Source organism: Carcharodon carcharias, chromosome 23, assembly GCF_017639515.1.
Source record: "Carcharodon carcharias isolate sCarCar2 chromosome 23, sCarCar2.pri, whole genome shotgun sequence".
Classification (NCBI taxonomy): Eukaryota; Metazoa; Chordata; class Chondrichthyes; order Lamniformes; family Lamnidae; genus Carcharodon; species Carcharodon carcharias.
In genome coordinates this window covers 2,240,968-2,262,749 of record NC_054489.1, presented here as the reverse complement: position 1 = coordinate 2,262,749, position 21,782 = coordinate 2,240,968, and the positions used below count along the sequence as shown (strand labels likewise).

The 21,782-nt window shown below is 42.4% G+C and overlaps 1 protein-coding gene across 1 annotated transcript in view; it reads left to right on the top strand.

Moving 5' to 3' along the window:
* The first annotated feature begins 1,172 nt into the window (after positions 1–1,172).
* ramp2 (receptor (G protein-coupled) activity modifying protein 2) overlaps positions 1,173–21,782 on the top strand; it is a 30,422-nt gene continuing 9,812 nt past the window's right edge. Inside the window, exons 1-3 of the mRNA XM_041173585.1 lie at positions 1,173–1,388; positions 12,539–12,709; positions 15,729–15,858. Coding sequence (XP_041029519.1) covers positions 1,325–1,388; positions 12,539–12,709; positions 15,729–15,858 — 365 coding nt within the window. The 5' untranslated portion in view covers positions 1,173–1,324. The remainder of the gene's footprint in view (positions 1,389–12,538; positions 12,710–15,728; positions 15,859–21,782) is intronic.

Below are 21,782 nucleotides of genomic sequence, written 5' to 3'. Positions count from 1 at the left end.
CTATTGAGTGCAATAAATGGGTAGAGATTCATTTCCTGATGTGAATTGTAACGAGTGAGTAAATGAACATTATAGAATTTGAGAAAATTTAGCTCTATTATGGTACTGGGTTTGTAACCCCAAGATCAAGAGTTCAAATCTCACAATGGCAAACAATGTAACTTCGTCTGAATAGGAACAGATGGAAACATGTTTGTACTTGAAAGAGCTACCTCTCCAGTCTAATTTTGCTTGGCCTAAATAGCCAAGTGGTTATGGTACTGGGTTTGTAACCCCAAGATCAAGAGTTCAAATCTCACAATGGCAAACTATGAAACAATGTAACTTCATCTGAATAGGAACAGATGGAAACGTGTTTGTACTTGAAAGAGTTACACAGGAGGCGGTGCCAATGGCTGAGTAACAGTGTTACCTTAATTAGATTCACAGGACAACTCAGCACATTTACACTCAACATCGAGCGACTCCTGGCCCTCCACAAAATCCAGAATTTCCCTCCTCAGCCTCTCTCCTACTCCCCCTCCTCCCTCCCAGCACTCCCTCCCTCTTCCCTCATCCCATCTCCCTTTACACTCCTCCAACCTCAGTCTCCAGTGTTCATTTCAATATATAACTTAACATATCCTGAGAAAGAAGGAAAGAAATTTAAGTTCGACTGCACCATTCATGACCTCCCAGTCCCAGAGCACTTTTCAACCAATGAAGTACTTTGAAGTACACTCAATGCTCTAACGTAGGCAACCTGGCAGCCAATTAGTGCACAGCAAGATTTCATAAATAATGGTGAGATAAATGGTCATGTAATCTGATTTAGTGATGATGCTTAAGGAATAAATATTGACCCCAAGACACCAGAGAGAACTCTCAGAGAATGGATTCTCTAAGTGTCACTTAAATCTCTTTTATCCTTTGGGCCTGGGCTTCATACTTTTTTCTTGTTCTTTCATGGGATGTGGGTGTCACTGGCTGGGCCAGCATTTATTGCCCATCACTAGTTGCCCTTGAGAAGGTGGTGGTGAGCTGCCTTCTTGAACCGCTGCAGTCCATGTGGTGTAGGTACACCCACAGTGCTGTTAGGGAGGGAGTTCCAGGATTGTGACCCAGCGACAGTGAAGGAACGGCGATATATTTCCAAGTCAGGACAGTGAGTGACTTGGATGGAACTTCCAGGTGGTGGTGTTCCCATGCAGTAAGGACACATTATCAGTTAATGATCATTCTCTTCTTACCGGATAATGACACGCCTGCTGTTTCCTGTTTTCAGAACTGAGACTGAGATTGTTTTAAACTCATTGTTCAGTCAGTGACAGAAAAGATCACAACCATGGCGTTCTGTGTTCAGATCATTGCCTGCCGTAGACTGATTCTGGCTCTTTTGTTGGCACCAAGTAAGTACATAAATAACCAATTCTGTCTTTAGGAGACTGGGCATGTTAAACAATTCATGTGGTCCTTGGGCAATGGACAAATAAGTGGATAATGTTCACAGTCATTGCTTCTGCTTCTCCCTTCAGTACATGCAGTTGGAGTCCCAATGATGCAGGTTCCAGGTCCATTTAACTTATGATTACTTAAAGTGTGAGCAGGCTCCTGGGCTATTTCCTCCTGATTTGGTGTCTCTGGTTTCCCCTTTTCAAGAGGGCTGAGGCTCAGCCCCTAAACCAAGAGCTCTGGCTCACACTGCTGCAATTCCTGGTATGCATAAACGGGTGGTGGAGGCAGATTCAATAATAACTTTCAAAGGAAATTGGATAAATACTTGAAGGGGAAAACATTGCAGAATGATAAGAAAATATTTGGGAAGTGGGGATAATTAGCACACAAAGAAGGGACCGAATGGTTTCTTTCTAAACTGAGATTCTTGATTCTATGGTTTCAATAAGTTAATATATCCACTCTAAATCTATTCTATGATCTTTACCAATATAAATATTTAGAAACTGTTGTTAGTGACCCTGCATATGCTCCTTCTTGTGTGATGTAACTTAATGCTGTTTTCACTCAGACCTTTTTTAACTAAGGGTGCTGTATTTTTCTGTGGGTGCTGTGTTTTTGTCTGGGTGCTGTGTTTTGGTGCTCTATTTTTCTGTGGATGCTGTATTTTTCTGTGAGTTGTGTGTTTTTGGTGCTGTGTGTTTCTGTGAGTGCTGTGTTTTTTGTGTGGATGCTGTGTTTTTGGTGCTCCTTTTTCTGTGGTGCCGTGTTTTTCTGTGGGTGATATGTTTTTGTGTGAGTGTTGTGTTTTTGTGTGAGTGCTGTGTTTTTGGTGCTGTGTTTTTCTGTGAGTGCTGTGTTTTTCTATGATTGCTATGTTTTTCTGTGAGTGCTGTGTTTTTGGCACTGTGATTTTCTGTGGGTGATGTGTTTGTGGCACTGTGTTTTTCTGTGAGTGCTGTGTTTTTGGCATAGTGTTTTTGTGTGGGTGATGTGTTTTTGGCACTGTGATTTTCTGTGGGTGATGTGTTTTTGGCACTGTGATTTTCTGTGGGTGATGTGTTTGTGGCACTGTGTTTTTCTGTGAGTGCTGTGTTTTTGGCACAGTGTTTTTCTGTGAGTGCTGTGTTTTTGGCACTGTGATTTTCTGTGGGTGATGTGTTTGTGGCACTGTGTTTTTCTGTGAGTGCTGTGTTTTTGGCACAGTGTTTTTGTGTGGGTGATGTGTTTTTGGCACTGTGATTTTCTGTGGGTGATGTGTTTTTGGCACTGTGATTTTCTGTGGGTGATGTGTTTTTGGCACTGTGATTTTCTGTGAGTGCTGTGTTTTTGGCACTGTGATTTTCTGTGGGTGATGTGTTTTTCTGTGGATGAGGCATTTTTCTGTGCGTATGCTGTTTTTCTGTGGGTGCTGTGATTTTCTGTGGTGCTGTACTTTTTCTGGGTGATGTGTTTTTCTGTGAGCGCTGTTGTGACAGAGCAGTTGGTAAAGACTGAGTTGTTTAAATCCCAGAGGGAAACTAGAACAACTGTCATGACCTATATTTTCAGTTGGTATGTTTGAGATGCAGCTCTGAATTCAGGAATAAAACCACTAAGCCTCAAGAGGTTTTTTATATAAAACCAAATTAAACATTTATTAATTAAACAAATAATTAAACACACACACATGTCTACAAATTACTACCATAATAACTTTTAAACAAATCCCCAAATTAATCACTCCCAGGTACATCTTCACCAAGGCAACAATAATCCATAGACTTTAAACAGACACCAGGCAAAGAACATTTGATCTTATGAATTCAAAATGAGCTTCCTTAAAATTTGCAGACACAGTTGTTGGCTACAGGCTGGTTAGATCTTACATGCCTCTGACCTGCACACACAAAACTCCTTTCTGTTTATACTTTGCTTTCCCTTTGAATGTAAATTTTCCATTGTGTTACTAAGGTCTCTCAATTTTACCTTTCCTAACAATAATTCTTTCATTCCACCAATGTTATTAGTAATATAAATACATTGCTTGGCATCTGTCAGCTAGGTACAAGATTTTACCCATTCTTATGAATGGTTTATTCAACAAATGTAAATTGCGCTTTACCTTTTACCAAACTAACATGTATCTAATTAACATCTCAATCTACTATACATCAAAGCACCCAGACTAGCTTGCCTTAATACAACTAAGCCACACACATACACAGACACAGGCCCTACTGCAAGCCCAATTTAAAAATAATTTCCAATAACATTATAGACATTAATATTTCTTCATGACATCCCCATCCCTTTTGAAAAATGAACCATCATAATTTTAAAAGATGGCTTCATTTTTAATAACCCATCTCACACTATCTCCTATGCTTATTACACTATTACATTACCAGATGCATGCATTAACATAACAATATATTATATAAATATATATATGTGGACACACAAGTCCCTTGTATCAATAGAAATCATTTCAATACAGTGTCCAGGTTTTTTTTAAAATGTCCAATCTTCCCTTTAAGCTTCAAACTCTTGACAATGCACCTGCAAATAGATTTTCTCTACCAGCAATGTATAATCCGTAGATTAAATTGTTGCAATATTAGACTCTAGCTGAAAGGTCTTGCACTTTTGTCTTGAAATCTGTCCAAAAACTTCAAAGGATTGTGTTCTGTATGCACAATTGTTTGCCAAGTAGATGTCAAAATGCTGCAATGCTGACTTCAAACCTAAGGTCTCTTTTTTGATCGTTGATTATCTTCTCTGTCGCACATTCAGCTTCCATGAAAAATACCTGATCGGTTTTTCAATTCCAGTGTCATCTTCTTGTAACAGGACAGTCCCAATGTCTATATTCCTTGCGTCAACGACCAACTTAAATTGCTTGGTGTAGTTGGATACTGCCAAAACAGCTGGCATAGTTAATACAGTTTTCAAACTATCAAATGCCTTCTGACACTCCTGTGTCTGTTGAAACTTCTTGTTCTTTTTAATAGCTCAGTCAATGGAGCAGCCACACTGCTAAACTCTGGTACAAATTTCCAGTAAAACCGACTCATGCCCAGAAATCTCAAAACTTCTTATTTTGTCACAGCCACTGAGAAATCCACGATAGCCTTGACTTTCGCATCTTTCAGAACCACCTTATCATGTCCAATGGTATGGCCTAGATACATAACTTGCGCTTTTGCAAATTAACTTTTAGCCAAGTTCATCACCAAATTAGCTTTTTGTAATCAAGAGAATAATTCTTCCAGATGCTGTAAATGCTCCTCACACGTCTGACTGAAAACTATCAGATCATCAATATAAAGAGCACAATTGCTTAGACCTGCTGTTGCTTTGTTTGTCAGTCTTTGAAATGTCACGGGCTCATTCTTCATACTAAATAGCATGACTTTAATATAGCCCATTTGGCATCACAAAAACTAATATCTCCTTAGCTCTCTCCGACAATGGTACCTCCCAATATCCTTTTAGCAAGTCAATTTTTGTGATAAATTTCAATTGTCCCACTTTCTCAATGCAATCCTTCAACAGTGGTATAGGATATGAATCCGCTTTTGTCACTGCATTCACCTTTCGATAGTCCACACAGTCTTAGTGTTCCATCTGATTTCAGTACCAGTACAATAGGCAAACTCCAGTTACTGCAGTTGGACTCCATGATATCATTTTGAAGCATAAAGTAAATTTTTTTTGTACTTGTGATAACTTTGCTGGATCTAATCTATAAAGATGTTGCCTTATTGAAGATGAAACCTGTACAGAGACATCATGTATAGCTAAATCTATCTTTCCTAATTTATTCCTACAAATGGGTTTGTGTGACTGCAATAGCTTTTCCAAATCACTTTGACACTTGTTTGGAAGATTACTCAATAGTTCATTTAAATCTTCAAGTACCCCCTCATTATTCAATTTGATTAGAGGAAAATCAATTTTAGACTCCTGCACTTCTACCTCTTTCTCATCATCCACCATCACTAATATCTCTTTTTGTTCCTCTTCCCTTTCAAAGTACTTTTTAAGCATACTTATATTACACTTCCTTTGCTTCTTTCTTCTATCTGGAGTATTTATTAAATAATTTACTTCACTCAATTTATTTTCAATCCTGTAAGGTCCATTTAATGAATAACCTAGTACTGGTAGCAAAACTACTACTTTTTCCCCAGCAACAAAATTACAAGCTGTAGCTTTCTTATCTGCCTTCACTTTCTCATGAATCAATTTTAGTGGTCCCCTTACCTCATGACCATAAACTCGTTCAAAAGGGCTAAAACCAGTCAATGCATTAGGAGTATCTCTAATAGCAAATAACAAGAATGGAACTCCTGTATCCCAATCCTGTACATAATCCGACTGCATGCTCTCATCATGGTTTTTAAAGTTTGATGGCATCTTTCCAAAGACCCTTGTGACTCTGGATAATAAGCTGTTGAATTAATCTGTTTTATCACCAAGCTGTTCATTAGTTCCTTAAACAGCTGTGACATGAAATTTGAACCCTGATCTGATTGTATTTCCTTAGGTAAACCATATCTTGTAAAGAATTTTGTTAATTCCTTCACAATCTTCTTAGTTGTAATATTTCTTCAGGTATCACTTCAGGAAACCTGGTAGGCACATCCATTATTGCCAATAAATATTGCTTTCCACTTTTAGTCTTAGGGAGGGTTCCCACACAATCAATCATGACCCTGGTAAAACGTTCTTCAAAAGCTGGTATTGGGATTAAAGGCACCAGCATAATCACTGAAGAAGAGTCATATGGACTTGAAATGTTAACTCTGTCTTTCTCTCCACAGATGCTGTCAGACCTGCTGAGCTTTTCCAGCAATTTTTGTTTTTGTTTCAGATTTCCAGCATCTGCAGTATTTGCCTTTTGGCTTAATCACTGCTTGTGGCTTCCCTGTTACTTGACATGTGTGACAGGTTCTACAGAATTTGATTACATCCTTATGCAACCCTGGCCAAAAAAAAACCTCTGTAAGTTTTCCTGTGCTTTCCTAATTCCTAAGTGTGCCCCCATTGGAATTTCATGAGCAATTCTTAGAATCTCATTTCTATGTCCTAATGGGATAACAATCTGATGCACCTCACTCCAGATTTCATTTGCTGAAACATGATCCAGCCTTCATTTTCTCATTAAAATATCTCCCTTAAGGTAATAACATACTGGAAAACATTTTGCTTCTTTTTCTGAGTAAGCTGCCTGATATAACAGTTTTAATTGCAAATCATTTTTCTGCAACACCACTAACCTCCTTGGGATAAACATTTCAGCTGAATTGTCCTGTAGTCTTTCTTCCTGAACAATGTTATCAAACACAGTGCCAGCTAATTGGATTTTGACATCTTCTTCTTGCCTTTGAACTGCCTGCCCTTCTTGTTTTTCTTGTTTCAACCTGTGAGCCTGTGATCTAATTATCACACAATCTGGAAACAATCCATGATGCTCCTTCTGTTGGAAACACTTCTACAGGCTGCTCAACTACCACATCTGCGACCCAGCTATATCATTACCCAAAATAAAATTCAACCCTGCAATGGGCAATTCTTCCATACTCCAACAATAACATCACCTGACTTTCATTTACTCTTTAAATTTACCTTCCACGAGGGAATAAGTTTAGCATCTCCATGAACCCCATTTATTATCACCTGCTCCTGCAATACTCCTTCTTAACAACAAATATCACTGTCCCACAACATTAAGGATTGACTAGCCCCTGTGTCTCTTAAAATTTTAACATCTTTACTTACTCCACCCTGTACATATGGAAAGGCTTTCCCTTCACACACAACATCTTTAAACATTTCTGCAACCTGCTCCTCAGAATTCTCTTGGATAAACTGTGAATACATTCCCACTTCTTTACCTATCACTGATTCTTCCTGTTATCCCTGTACACAAACCATTGTTTCTTCCTGTGCCTGAACCTCAGAACCCACAGTACTTTTACTTCCAGAATTTTTCTGTACCCCAATAATTCCAACAGATTTCCCCTGCAATTTCCAACACACTGACTTCGTATGCCCCAATTTACTACAATGAAAACTCCTCAATTTTCCAATGTCTCTTCTACCCTCAGCACCTTCCTTTTTATTCTGAGAAAAAACTTCCTGAGAGTTTCCAGCTACTCTTTCTCTTCCCTGTGTTTTTTGTGCTCTGTATTTTTCTGGGCGTGCTGTGCTTTTCTGCGGGTGATGTGTTTTTCTGTGGGTGATGGGTTTTTTATGGTTGTTTTGTTTTTCTGTGGGTGATGGGTTTTTGGCACACTGTTCTTCTGTAGGTGATGTGTTTTTCTGTGATGCTGTGTCTTTCTGTGGCTGATGTGTGTTGCTATAGGTGCTGTATTTTTTTATAGTTGCCTTGTTTTTCTGTGGGTGTTGTGTTTTTGGCACTGTGTTTTTCGGTGGGTGATATCTTTTTCTGTGTGTGCTGTGTTTGTCTGTGGGTGATGTGTTTGTCAGTGGGTGATGAGTTTGTCAGTGGGTGATGTGTTTGTCAGTGTGTGATGTGTTTGTCAGTGGGTGATGAGTTTGTCAGTGGGTGATGAGTTTGTCAGTGAGTGATGAGTTTGTCAGTGGGTGATGTGTTTTTCTGTGGGTGATGAGTTTGTCAGTGGGTGATGTGTTTTTCTGTGGGTGATGAGTTTGTCAGTGGGTGATGAGTTTGTCAGTGGGTGATGTGTTTTTCTGTGGGTGATGAGTTTGTCCGTGGGTGATGTGTTTTTCTGTGGGTGATGAGTTTGTCAGTGTGTGATGAGTTTGTCAGTGGGTGATGAGTTTGTCAGTGTGTGATGAGTTTGTCAGTGGGTGATAAGTTTGTCAGTGTGTGATGAGTTTGTCAGTGAGTGATGTGTTTGTCAGTGGGTGATAAGTTTGTCAGTGTGTGATGAGTTTGTCAGTGTGTGATGTGTTTGTCAGTGGGTGATAAGTTTGTCAGTGTGTGATGAGTTTGTCAGTGGGTGATGTGTTTGTCAGTGGGTGATGAGTTTGTCAGTGGGTGATGAGTTTGTCAGTGGGGATGAGTTTGTCAGTGGGTGATGTGTTTGTCAGTGGGTGATGTGTTTGTCAGTGGGTGATGAGTTTGTCAGTGGGGATGAGTTTGTCAATGTGTGATGAGTTTGTCAGTGTGTGATGAGTTTGTCAGTGGGTGATGTGTTTGTCAGTGGGTGATGAATTTTTCTGTGTGTGATGTGTTTTTCTGTGGGTGATGAGTTTTCTGTGTGTGCTGTGTTTTTCTCTGGGTGCCCTGTTTGTTGTGAGTGCAGTACTTTTCTCTGGATGCTGTTTTTTGGTGTTTTGTTTTTCTGTGGGAGATATGCTTTTATGTGGGTGATATGATTTTTGGTGAGTGATGTGTTTTTCTGTGGGTTCAGTGCTTTTCGGTAAATGATGTGTTTTTCTGTGAGTGATGTGTTTTTGGTGCTGTGTTTTTCTGTGAGTGATGTGTTTTTGGTGCTGTGTTTTTCCGTGAGTGATGTGTTTTTGGTGCTGTGTTTTTCTGTGGGTGATGTGTTTTTCTGAGGTGCTTGTTTTTCTGTCAGTTGTGTGTTTTTTGGTGGGTATTGTGTTTTTCTTGGGTGATGTGTTTTCTATGGGTGCTGTGTTTTTCTATGGGTGCTGTGTTTTTAGTGCTGTGTTTTTCTATGGGTGCTGTGTTTTTCTGAAGGAGGTGATCTATAAAGAGTTAATATTGGTTGAGTGGATAAATGTTTGACATAAATGGGAAAGCTTTTTGGAGCAGTTTTTGGGATGGAGGAGTTCCATTAAGATTGGAAGAGATGATGAGAAATTTAATTTCATCTAATTGTGATGGTTTAAGAACTTATGGAGGAGCCATTGACAGACAGACCTCGGGGCAGCAGACTAGGGGCAGACAGAGAGAGAACAGACTGATAGAAGGGCATACAGACAGAGGGACTTACAGAGAGAGGGGCAGACAGAGAGACGGGTAGGCAGAGAGAGGGGCAGACAGACCTAGGGAGAGACTGACAGAAGGGCAGACAGAGACAGAGAGGGGCAGGCAGACAGAGGGACAGACAGAGAGAGGGGCAGACAGAGAGCGGGACAAGCAGAGAGAGGGGCAGGCAGACCTAGGGAGAGACTGACAGAAGGGCAGACAGAGAGAGAGGGGCAGGCAGACAGAGGGGCAGACAGAGAGAGGGGCAGACAGAGAGAGGGACAAGCAGAGAGAGGGGCAGACAGATGCAGAGTTAAACAGATAGACTAGCCAATAGAAGGATAGACAGTACAGTTGCAGGTTCTGAGCCAGTTCTGATGGATGCTGGGAACTGCCCTACAGGAAGCTGGAAGAATTGGGAGTATCATGGCCAATTTCCGGGATGAGCTCAGGGTGGTGGTGGAATTCCGCATGGAAAATGAGAACCTTCAGCTAGAGTTATTCAAACTAAAGAAACCCATAACATTACATTTCAGCATCACAAACAAGTGCCTGCCAGTGTTTTTGCAGCGGCTATGAGCTAAATTGGGGTGATGCACGTTCCCTTTGGGGAACTAAGGCAGACTCCTTGTCACACTGAAGTGAAAAGTTTCTGATAGATTGCAGTATCCATTCTCTGAGCAGTTAGTGAGACCAAGTCCATTGTTCGGTCATTGTCTAAGGATCATTCATCAGGAAACTGCAACAGGAACAGGAATCTGCATTTAATGAGTTGGCAAGGAATCGAGGGCAGCTTTCACAGTAATAGTACAATATCCTGTTCTTGGTGTGAGGAACATATCTTTTTATTTCTGTTGGACTATGGATTAGAATTACAATGGATGCAGTTTGAATGCCATATCCACTGGAACAGGATGAGAGACGTATATAATGTTGCAGTCCTGGAACAGAGTATACCATGAAAGACAGAATGGTGCTGGAAAGGAATGCTAGACCAAGGGAGCTGCCTGGCAACAGCATTTTAATTGGCTCCTGACCAGGTGACTAGATTTTTGTGTGAGGGCAGTGCAGTTGAATAGCTGCTAACCTGAAAGGAACAAGAAATAAAACCTCTTTCTCTTGTGTGTGGAAGATTCCAGTAATTCCACAATAACAGATAGCTGGCTTTTTCTCCTCATATCTCTATAACCTGCTCTTTCTCTGAAAACCCCTGTCAAGAAGCAAAGGGGAAAAATCACTGTTAGAGACATTGAAAGACAAGCTCTCAACCAGTATATTGAAAGTGCTGGAAGACTGCCTCACGTCATCAACAAGAACTGAAAGGGATTTGGAAGGCATCGATCAAAATCAACCCATCGAATCCTGTACTCCAGAATTGGTGCTATTGAACTGTTTTATCCCATCTTTAAAATCCATGTTTTGTGTGTCATGTGTGTGTGTGTGTGTGTGTGTGTGTGTGTGTGTGTGTATGTGTGCATGTATGTGCATGTGTGTGTATGTGTATAGGGGTTTAAGAAGGGATAGAGATTAAATTATAGAATTAGAAGCATATTTCTTTCTTTTGCCACTAGTTAAGGACAATTTGTTCAATAAACAGCTATTTATTTATTAAATTTACAAACCTGGTGCTCGTATTCTGTTAATCTAAATTGAACAGTTAGGTAGAATTGGGGCAATCTGGTGGTTTGGTCATCCTTTTCACATTTGTCACAGCTCAGGGAACAGTGGGGCTTGATATTGCAACGCACTATCCCCAGTGAGTCGTGACATTGGAAACCTCTCAATATTTCCATAACTGCCTCTGATTCTATCTCCACGGAGTACCCCCCTCAGTCTCCCTTTTGTCTCACAGTCACTCTCTGAGACCCTCTCTGTCCCACAGTCACTCTCTGAGACCCCCTCTGTCCCACAGTCACTCCCTGAGACCCCCTCTGTCCCGCAGTCACTCTCTGAGACCCCCTCTGTCCTGCAGTCATTCTCTGAGACCCCCTCATCCCAAATCGATCGATGAGACCCACCCCGTCCCAAAGTCAATCTCCCAGATCCCCCTCTTTGAGACCCCCCCCGCCCCACAGTCTCTCCAAGAGCGCCCCACAATTCCCTGCTCTGTCCCACAGTCACTCTCTGAGACCCCCTCTGTCCCGCAGTCACTCTCTGAGACCCCCTCTCTCCAACAGTCACTCTCTGAGACCCCTACTCTATCCCACAATTACTTTCAGAAGCCCTCTGATTCATTTCAGGTTATTTTAACCCATAAAAATGGCCGGTTTTGGGTTGGTTGGAAAATTAAGATGTTAAAAATTTCAAACAGAAGTCCAGCCTGCCTCATGAAATAGGTGAAGACTGGGTGGCCAATCTGCTGTCAAGAGGAGGGTCGGTCAGTGAAATTCTTTAAGGAGGTACTGAGCCTTCACTTGGACATGGTTTAGAGTTTTCACTCCCACTGGGAGGGTTTCCTAGCCATGAGACACTGGACAGGTATAAACAGACAGGACTGGATCCACCAAATAAACTCCTTTCCAGAGCTGATGGTGAACAGGAACCCAGCTCTTTCGCCCTGTAAACTGCCACCTTCAGGACCTGTGCCCCCAGATCTCCCCCAGCGTCCACCATCACTGGCCTCCCCGTGATCTGTCATCTTCCCCTAACCCCAAGATCGCCTATCCCTTCCAACCATATTCCACCCATCCTGCCCAGACCTCGTGATCCCTCCCTCCCAAGTCCCCACCTCAGCAGCAAACCTGCTCATGACATAGCCAGGAATCTGAGGAAAAATATCAAATATGCCCTGGAGTTAAAACTTCACGGTGTTCAAGCAAACCCGTATTTCCAGTTTTCCCAACTAGAACCAAGCCTCACTCCAAAACCGCTTCCCATCTAATTACGGGGCCAAACTCTTTTGCTCAATCATGTTCTATGACTAAGTCCTTCTGTGAATCCCTCTGCTCCATCATTACTCTTGATCTCTCTGCCCACGGGGTGCCCCTTTCTCGTGCCAATATGCCTTTGTCCATCCTTGCCTTTTATTCCAAGTTACTGTCATTCCAGTTTTGTTCTCACTAATGAAAATGAAGCAATGTTTTGTATTTAATATGATGAATTGTGACAGTATTTTTGACTTTTACTGTTTAATTATCAATTTAAATATTATTACTTAATATCTAAAAGTGACATATTTCCTTGTTTTCTCAGGTCTCGCTGAATTCATGACCAACAATACTAACCTGTACCAATTTAATGCAACCATGGATCTAGGCTCCACAATAGCACCAGGATTCCATCCTAATCCTGTATCAAAGCCTGAATCCACAATGGCATATACAGAGCAAGAAACTCTCACACCCAATTTCAACAATCCAGAGGGTGAGTGTGGCACCTTCCTTCAGAATAAAACCCTCCCTGTATCTGCATAAACCGGGAACTGTTACACAGTCCAACAAAATCCAATGAGTTACATAATCCATTGCCCATGGAAGTAGTCAGGGGAACAATGCTTACTTTGACTTTTGTTAAGAGCACAGCTGATGTTAATTGCTGTGCAAACCAAATCCCAGAGGGAAACTTGGCTTACAGACCATACTCTTTTATTTTGTATTCTGAAAACAAGAAGAGGTACTGATCCCACCAATAAGAGGTCCAGTAACACTTTTGGGATTTTAAAAAATAAAAGTAAAAGTTCTATTAACAAGAATACAAGAAAACTTAAGCACTCAAGGTTACAGTTGGAAAATTAAGGTTAGTCTTACAAACATTCCCCCAGAAAGACTCTCCACTTGGTCAGACCCACAAGTAAAATGCCTTCCAGGCAACACTCCCTTATTGATTTTTAACTATAAGAAATCCAATAATATTACCCAAGGCAAACTGCTGTAGCTGCAATAAATCCATACCACTTGACCTGTAACTCTCTTCCACTCTGCTGTGAAAATCCAAACTTCAAAATAAAACTGCTTTTTGCAGCCCAAGGTTTTTCTAGCTTGACTGGATGATTGATTCAAACTGCATCCTCTCCCAGCTCCAGCACCTTCAGCTCAACAGCACAAACAGCAACTCCAAAATACCTTTTACCCCTTTCATTTCAGGTTCCATTGTTCTCATACTTCATTGAAACTCAAATCCTTCCAAATATAAAATATTTATGTCTCTATTTTGTCTTCACTTTCGGGTCAATAAAATACAATATCCCCTTCCATTTACCCATGGAACTCCTGCAAGATGCAAATATGTTTCTTGTTACCGCTGACTCCCCTTTGATATTCAAACAAACTCTCAAATTATCTAAAAATACAAATGTTATATCTGACCTATTAACTTGTACCTCAAACCTAATACCTCTATCCTTTTCATGTTTCAACCTCCCCAGACAACATATCTCTGATTAATCACTGTCCAGCTGAATTAAATCACACACACACACTCTCAGAGGCCAGACTATTACCTCGTCAAGCGGGCACACGTGCGCCTGACCCGAACGAGCGTAAAATGGCGGGTGATGACATCGGACGAGCATCCCGACATCATCTCACACTTGCACCATATTTTGGTTGGTGCGAGAGTTGGCAGCGTACCCACCAACAATTACAGGCCTATTAAGGCCATTAAAGTCCCGATTAAATGTTATTTTTCACTGCACGTCCAACCTTATGGTTGGTGGGCAGGCGAAAAGACCAAGCAGCCTTTGAACTTTTTCAAACCCATAGACCTTTCCAAAGAATAACACAATAGTCCCCCAAAATATAAAAAAATCCACTTCTCACACAACCTAAAATGTCATTTGAGGTCCTATATTCTCTTTTGGATAGAAATAGGGGTTTTCACCTCAGTCTAACCCATGTCACAGGGAAATAGCTAGAATCTATTATTAAGAAGGTTATAGCTGGGTACTTAGAAAATCATAATGGGATCAGGCAGACTCAACATGGCTTTATGAAAGGAAAATCATGTGTAATTAATATATTAGAGTTATTTGAGGAAGCATTAGGCAAGGTGGATAAAGGGGAACCTGTAGATGTCTTATACCTGGATTTCCAAAAGGCATTTGATAAGGCATCACACAAGAGCACATGGTATAGGGTGTAACATATTAGCATGGATAAAGGATTGGTTATCTAACAGGAAGCAGGGTGTAGGGATAAATGAGTATTTTTAGGATTGGCAAGCTGTAACTAGTGGAGTGCCACAGGGATCAGTGCTGGGGCCTCAACTATTTACAATCTATATCAATGACTTGGATGAAGGGACCAAACATATGGTAGCTCAATTTGCTGATGACACAAAGCTAGGTAGGAAAGTAAGTTGTTAAGAGGAGGTAAAGAGCCTGCAAAGGAATGTAGACAGGTTAAAGGAGTGGACAAAAATCTGGCAGAAGGAGTTTAATGTGGGAAAATGTGAACTTGTCCATTTTGGCAGGAAGTATAGAAAAGCAGCAAATTATTTAAATGGAGAGAGATTGCAGAACTCTGAGGTACAGAGGGATCTGGGTGTCCGGGTACACGATCACAAAAAGTTGATATGCAGGTTCAATAAGTGATTAGGAAGGCAAGTGGGATGTTGGTGTTTGTTGAAAGGGGATTGGCATATTAAAGTGGGGAAGTTTTACTGCATCTGTACAGGCCATTGGTGAGACCACATCTGGAATACACTGTGCAGTTTTGGTCTCCTTATTTGAAAAAATATATATAATTATGTTAGAAACAGTTCAGAGAAGGTTCACTCAACTCATTCCTGGGATGAAAGGCTTATCCTATGAAGAAAGGTTGAGCAGGTTGGGTTGATACCCACTGGAGTTTAAAAGAATGAGAGGTGAACTTATTGAAACATATAAGATCCTGAGGGGACTGGATAGGGTGGATACTGGGAAGATGTTTCCTATTGTAGGGGTGACTATTCTTAAACTGTCAAGTTTAAGAATAAGGAGTCTCCCTTTTAACCCTCGTCTTTGTTATATTCCCCTGCTTGGTTATTTACCCCTTCTCGGTTACATTCCTCCCTCTCGGTTATATTCCCCCCTCTCAGCTATATTCCCCCCTCTCAGTTATTTTCCCCCTCTCAGCTATATTCCCCCCTCTCAGTTATATTCCCCCCCTCAGTTATATTCCCCCCCCTCAGTTATATTCCCTCCTCTCAGCTATATTCCCTCTCTCGGTTACATACCCTCTTTGGTTATATTCCTCCCTTTCAGTTATTTTCCCCTCTCTGTCAGTTATTCCATGACCCTCGGTTATTCCCCCCTCCTCGGTTATTTTCCCTCCTCTCATTTATTCCTCCCCTCGGTTATGATCCTCCCTCTCAGTTGACAAGATTTTCTGCTGGAAATTGTCCTATTGTTTCAGCGGTCACTGTGCCAATGATTATAATGCCTAACCAATTATTCAATTAATAGGCAACGACACAGGAGCTTTGTTCCACATTGATTTGTTCGACATAGCTTATACAATCTGCGGTGCAAGATTTGAAGAACAGATTCAGAGTATTGGCTACCAGCAGTGGTGTAACTGGACGGTCATAGCCAGGTGGGTGATTTGGAAAATAAAGCTCGATTATATGAAACTACCATCTATCCATTCAGCTTCATTGGCCCCATCAGATGGAGTCACTGACCAGAATCGTCCTCTCACATTGGCGGTGGGTGTCATGGTGGGTGGAGGGGAAGGCGTGGTGCGGTGGGGTGGGTGGAGAATTCGGTAGGAGAGGCAGGAATCGGTTTCACCCTGGCACGAAATCACAGCGGGAACTTGCGATGACACGTCCGCCATTGTGAATCCTGCTAGAGGCCGGTGTGAATCTGATTTGTATCCAGCTAATGGGATGCAAAGTTAGGCCCGACTGGAATTGCACCCCCCCCCAACACCCCTCACCATCCCCCCCCATGCCCCATTTACCGTTACATCAGCAGGGAAACTTGTCTGGACCAGAACATGTCTGGACACGTGTGATGTGCAGAAGCCGGGACTTACCGTTAGGGCCTTGTTCAGATCGCGGGTGTCTGAGGAGCAGGAGATGCTGGAGCCCGACAGCTCCTGGGCCATGGAGGAACAGGCACATCGCTCGCTGGGCAGATCCTCATGGACTTGGCTCTGCCATGCAGCAGCTTCAACTTTGCTGAGGCTTCCGAACTTCCCAGGTTTCACCACACGAAGGTCAGCGACAGGAAGCAGTGGGGAGGAAGGTCGAGGTGTGAGTGGGAGAAGGAAGGTCTACCGGGGGCAAGGCTGGAAGCGGCGGGACAAAGATGTTGGTGAAGGGAGGGGGAGGGTGAGGTTGAGGGGGAGGGACGAAGGGGGAGAGGTTCAGAGAGGGGGTGTCGAAGGTGTCGGGAATGAAGATGAGGGGGTGGTTTGGGGGTGGGAAGGAGGATCCCCAAAGAGATGCAGGATTACTGGGGCGGGGGTGTAAGATGGCAGAATGTTGCAAGTGGGGAGGTAGGTGTAAGGGAGGGAGCCCAGAGGGGGGATGGTATCTGGCGGCAGGACAGATTTCTGGTTCAGGGGGTGTATGGGGGGGGGGGGAGTTACGTGGGGAGGATGGGGAAATGGTGTCTGTGGAGGGAGGAGGGAGTTCGGAGGGGCGGAGGTGTCTAAGGGAAAGAGGGAGTTCAGAGAGTGGGGGAGGTGTCCAGGAGGAGGAGGGGGGAAGATGTCTGGGGTAAGGAGGATATAAGGGTGGAGGAGTGAGCAAGGGCGGAGGAAGGAGTAAAGGCAGAGGAGGGAGTAAGGGGGAGTGGAATGTTGAGGTGAAAGTACAAGGGACAGGCCTATGGAGTCAGTAGCTGTCGCCTGGGGAGTGAACTCAAGGTGGGTGTGGAATGCTGAGTGTGACGAGGGCAGAGTGAGGCATTGGGGTGGGAAGGTGAGGGTGGGAAGGTGAGGGTGGGAAGGTGAGGGTGGGAAGGTGAGGGTGGGAAGGTGAGGGTGCATCGGTACCGGTAGAAGGGAGGGCAAAGGTGGTTGGTGGGGGGCATAGAGGCAGACAGAGTCCCTGGGAGTGGGAAGGAGGTGGTCAGCGAGGCCAATTACAGGAATGTGGGGAGTGTGTATGGGAGGTTCCTGACACCCAATACTGGGAAATATAGTTGGCCGTTGGCAGGCTGAGCAGACAATCGCAAACTGGTTTCCCACCGCCAGAAAACCAATTGCGCAATAACATCCTCTCACGCCATCGATCACGTCCGACAGCAGTGGGCACAGAAATTCCCCCCAATGTTTATTCATGGTTAGGGTCACTCACTGTGTAACTGTACAGAGTCACTGTTTATTCAGGGTAAGGGTCACTCACTGTGTAACTGTACAGCATCACTGTTTATTCAGGGTAAGGGTCACTCACTGTGTAACTGTACAGAGTCACTGTTTATTCAGGGTAAGGGTCACTCACTGTCTAACTGTACAGAATCACTGTTTATTCAGGGTAAGGGTCACTCACTGTGTAACTGCACAGAGTCACTGTTTAATCAGGGTAAGGGTCACTCACTGTGTAACTGTACAGAGTTACTGTTTATTCAGGGTAAGGGTCACTCACTGTGTAACTGTACAGAGTTACTGTTTATTCAGGGTAAGGGTCACTCACTGTGTAACTGCACAGAGTTACTGTTTATTCAGGGTAAGGGTCACTCATTGTGTAACTGTACAGAGTCACTGTTTATTCAGGGTAAGGGTCACTCACTGTGTAACTGTACAGAGTTACTGTTTATTCAGGGTAAGGGTCACTCACTGTGTAACTGTACAGAGTTACTGTTTATTCAGGGTAAGGGTCACTCACTGTGTAACTGTACAGAGTTACTGTTTATTCAGGGTAAGGGTCACTCACTGTGTAACTGCACAGAGTTACTGTTTATTCAGGGTAAGGGTCACTCATTGTGTAACTGTACAGAGTCACTGTTTATTCAGGGTAAGGGTCACTCACTGTGTAACTGTACAGAGTTACTGTTTATTCAGGGTAAGGGTCACTCACTGTCTAACTGTACAGAGTCACTGTTTATTCAGGGTAAGGGTCACTCACTGTCTAACTGTACAGAATCACTGTTTATTCAGGGTAAGGGTCACTCACTGTGTAACTGTACAGAGTCTGTTTATTCAGGGTAAAGATCACTCACTATGTAACTGTACAGAGTTACTGTTTATTCAGGGTAAGGGGCACTCACTGTCTAACTGTACAGAGTTACTGTTTATTCAGGGTAAGGGTCACTCACTGTGTAACTGTACAGAGTTACTGTTTATTCAGGGTAAGGGTCACTCACTGTGTAACTGTACAGAGTCACTGTTTATTCAGGGTAAGGGTCACTCACTGTGTAACTGTACAGAGTCACTGTTTATTCAGGGTAAGGATCATTCACTGTATAACTGTACAGAGTCACTGTTTAATCAGGGTAAGGGTCACTCACTGTCTAACTGTACGGAGTCTGTTTATTCAGGGTAAAGATCACTCACTGTGTAACTGTACAGAGTTACTGTTTATTCAGGGTAAGGGTCACTCACTGTGTAACTGTACAGAATCACTGTTTATTCAGGGTAAGGGTCAATCACTATGTAACTGTACAGAGTCATTGTTTATTCAGGGTAAGGGTCAATCACTGCCCAACTGTACAGAGTCACTGTTCATTCAGGGTAAAGATCATTCACTATGTAACTGTACAGAGTTACTGTTTATTCAGGGTAAGGGTCACTCACTGTGTAACTGTACAGAGTTACTGTTCATTCAGGGTAAGTGTCACTCACTGTGTAACTGTACAGAGTTACTGTTTATTCAGGGTAAGGGTCACTCACTGTGTAACTGTACAGAGTCACTGTTTATTCAGGGTAAGGGTCACTCACTGTGTAACTGTACAGAGTCACTGTTTATTCATGGTAAGGGTCACTCACTGTGTAACTGTACAGAATCACTGTTTATTCAGGGTAAGGGTCAATCACTATGTAACTGTACAGAGTCATTGTTTATTCAGGGTAAGGGTCACTCACTGCCCAACTGTACAGAGTCACTGTTCATTCAGGGTAAAGATCATTCACTATGTAACTGTACAGAGTTACTGTTTATTCAGGGTAAGGGTCAATCACTGTGTAACTGTACAGAGTTACTGTTTATTCAGGGTAAGGGTCACTCACTGTGTAACTGTACAGAGTTACTGTTTATTCAGGGTAAGGGTCACTCACTGTCTAACTGTACAGAGTCAATGTTTATTCAGGGTAAGGGTCAATCACTGTCTAACTGTACAGAGTCACTGTTTATTCAGGGTAAGGGTCAATCACTGTCTAACTGTACAGAGTTACTGTTTATTCAGGGTAAGGGTCACTCACTGTGTAACTGTACAGAGTCACTGTTTATTCAGGGTAAGGGTCACTCACTGTGTAACTGTACAGAGTCACTGTTTATTCAGGGTAAGGGTCACTCACTGTCTAACTGTACAGAATCACTGTTTATTCAGGGTAAGGGTCACTCACTGTGTAACTGTACAGAGTTACTGTTTATTCAGGGTGAGGGTCAGTCACTGTGTAACTGTACAGAGTTACTGTTTATTCAGGGTAAGGGTCACTCACTATGTAAATGCACAGAGTTACTGTTTATTCAGGGTAAGGGTCACTCATTGTGTAACTGTACAGAGTCACTGTTTATTCAGGGTAAGGGTCACTCACTGTGTAACTGTACAGAGTTACTGTTTATTCAGGGTAAGGGTCACTCACTGTCTAACTGTACAGAGTCACTGTTTATTCAGGGTAAGGGTCACTCACTGTCTAACTGTACAGAGTCTGTTTATTCAGGGTAAAGATCACTCACTATGTAACTGTACAGAGTTACTGTTTATTCAGCGTAAGGGTCACTCACTTTGTAACTGTACAGAGTTACTGTTTATTCAGGGTAAGGGTCACTCACTGTGTAACTGTACAGAGTTACTGTTTATTCAGGGTAAGGGTCACTCACTGTGTAACTGTACAGAGTTACTGTTTATTCAGGGTAAGGGTCACTCACTGTGTAACTGTACAGAGTCACTGTTTATTCAGGGTAAGGGTCACTCACTGTGTAACTGTACAGAGTCACTGTTTATTCAGGGTAAGGGTCATTCACTGTCTAACTGTACAGAATCACTGTTTAATCAGGGTAAGGGTCACTCACTGTCTAACTGTACGGAGTCTGTTTATTCAGGGTAAAGATTACTCACTGTGTAACTGTACAGAGTCACTGTTTATTCAGGGTAAGGGTCACTCACTGTGTAACTGTACAGAATCACTGTTTATTCAGGGTAAGGGTCAATCACTATGTAACTGTACAGAGTCATTGTTTATTCAGGGTAAGGGTCACTCACTGCCCAACTGTACAGAGTCACTGTTCATTCAGGGTAAAGATCATTCACTATGTAACTGTACAGAGTTACTGTTTATTCAGGGTAAGGGTCACTCACTGTGTAACTGTACAGAGTTACTGTTTATTCAGGGTAATGGTCACTCACTGTGTAACTGTACAGAGTTACTGTTTATTCAGGGTAAGGGTCACTCACTGTGTAACTGTACAGAGTCACTGTTTATTCAGGGTAAGGGTCACTCACTGTGTAACTGTACAGAGTCACTGTTTATTCAGGGTAAGGGTCACTCACTGTGTAACTGTACAGAGTCACTGTTTATTCAGGGTAAGGGTCACTCACTGTCTAACTGTACAGAATCACTGTTTATTCAGGGTAAGGGTCAATCACTATGTAACTGTACAGAGTCATTGTTTATTCAGGGTAAGGGTCACTCACTGCCCAACTGTACAGAGTCACTGTTCATTCAGGGTAAAGATCATTCACTATGTAACTGTACAGAGTTACTGTTTATTCAGGGTAAGGGTCACTCACTGTGTAACTGTACAGAGTTACTGTTTATTCAGGGTAAGTGTCACTCACTGTGTAACTGTACAGAGTTACTGTTTATTCAGGGTAAGGGTCACTCACTTTGTAACTGTACAGAGTCACTGTTTATTCAGGGTAAGGATCACTCACTGTCTAACTGTACAGAATCACTGTTTAATCAGGGTAAGGGTCACTCATTGTCTAACTGTACAGAGTCTGTTTATTCAGGGTAAAGATCACTCACTATGTAACTGTACAGAGTTACTGTTTATTCAGGGTAAGGGTCACTCACTGTGTAACTGTACAGAATCACTGTTTATTCAGGGTAAGGGTCAATCACTATGTAACTGTACAGAGTCATTGTTTATTCAGGGTTAAGGTCACTCACTGCCCAACTGTACAGAGACACTGTTCATTCAGGGTAAAGATCATTCACTATGTAACTGTACAGAGTTACTGTTTATTCAGGGTAAGGGTCACTCACTGTGTAACTGTACAGAGTCACTGTTTATTCAGTTTAAGGGTCACTCACTGTCTAACTGTACAGAGTCACTGTTTATTCAGGGTAAGGGTCACTCACTGTCTAACTGTACAGAGTCACTGTTTATTCAGGGTAAGGGTCAC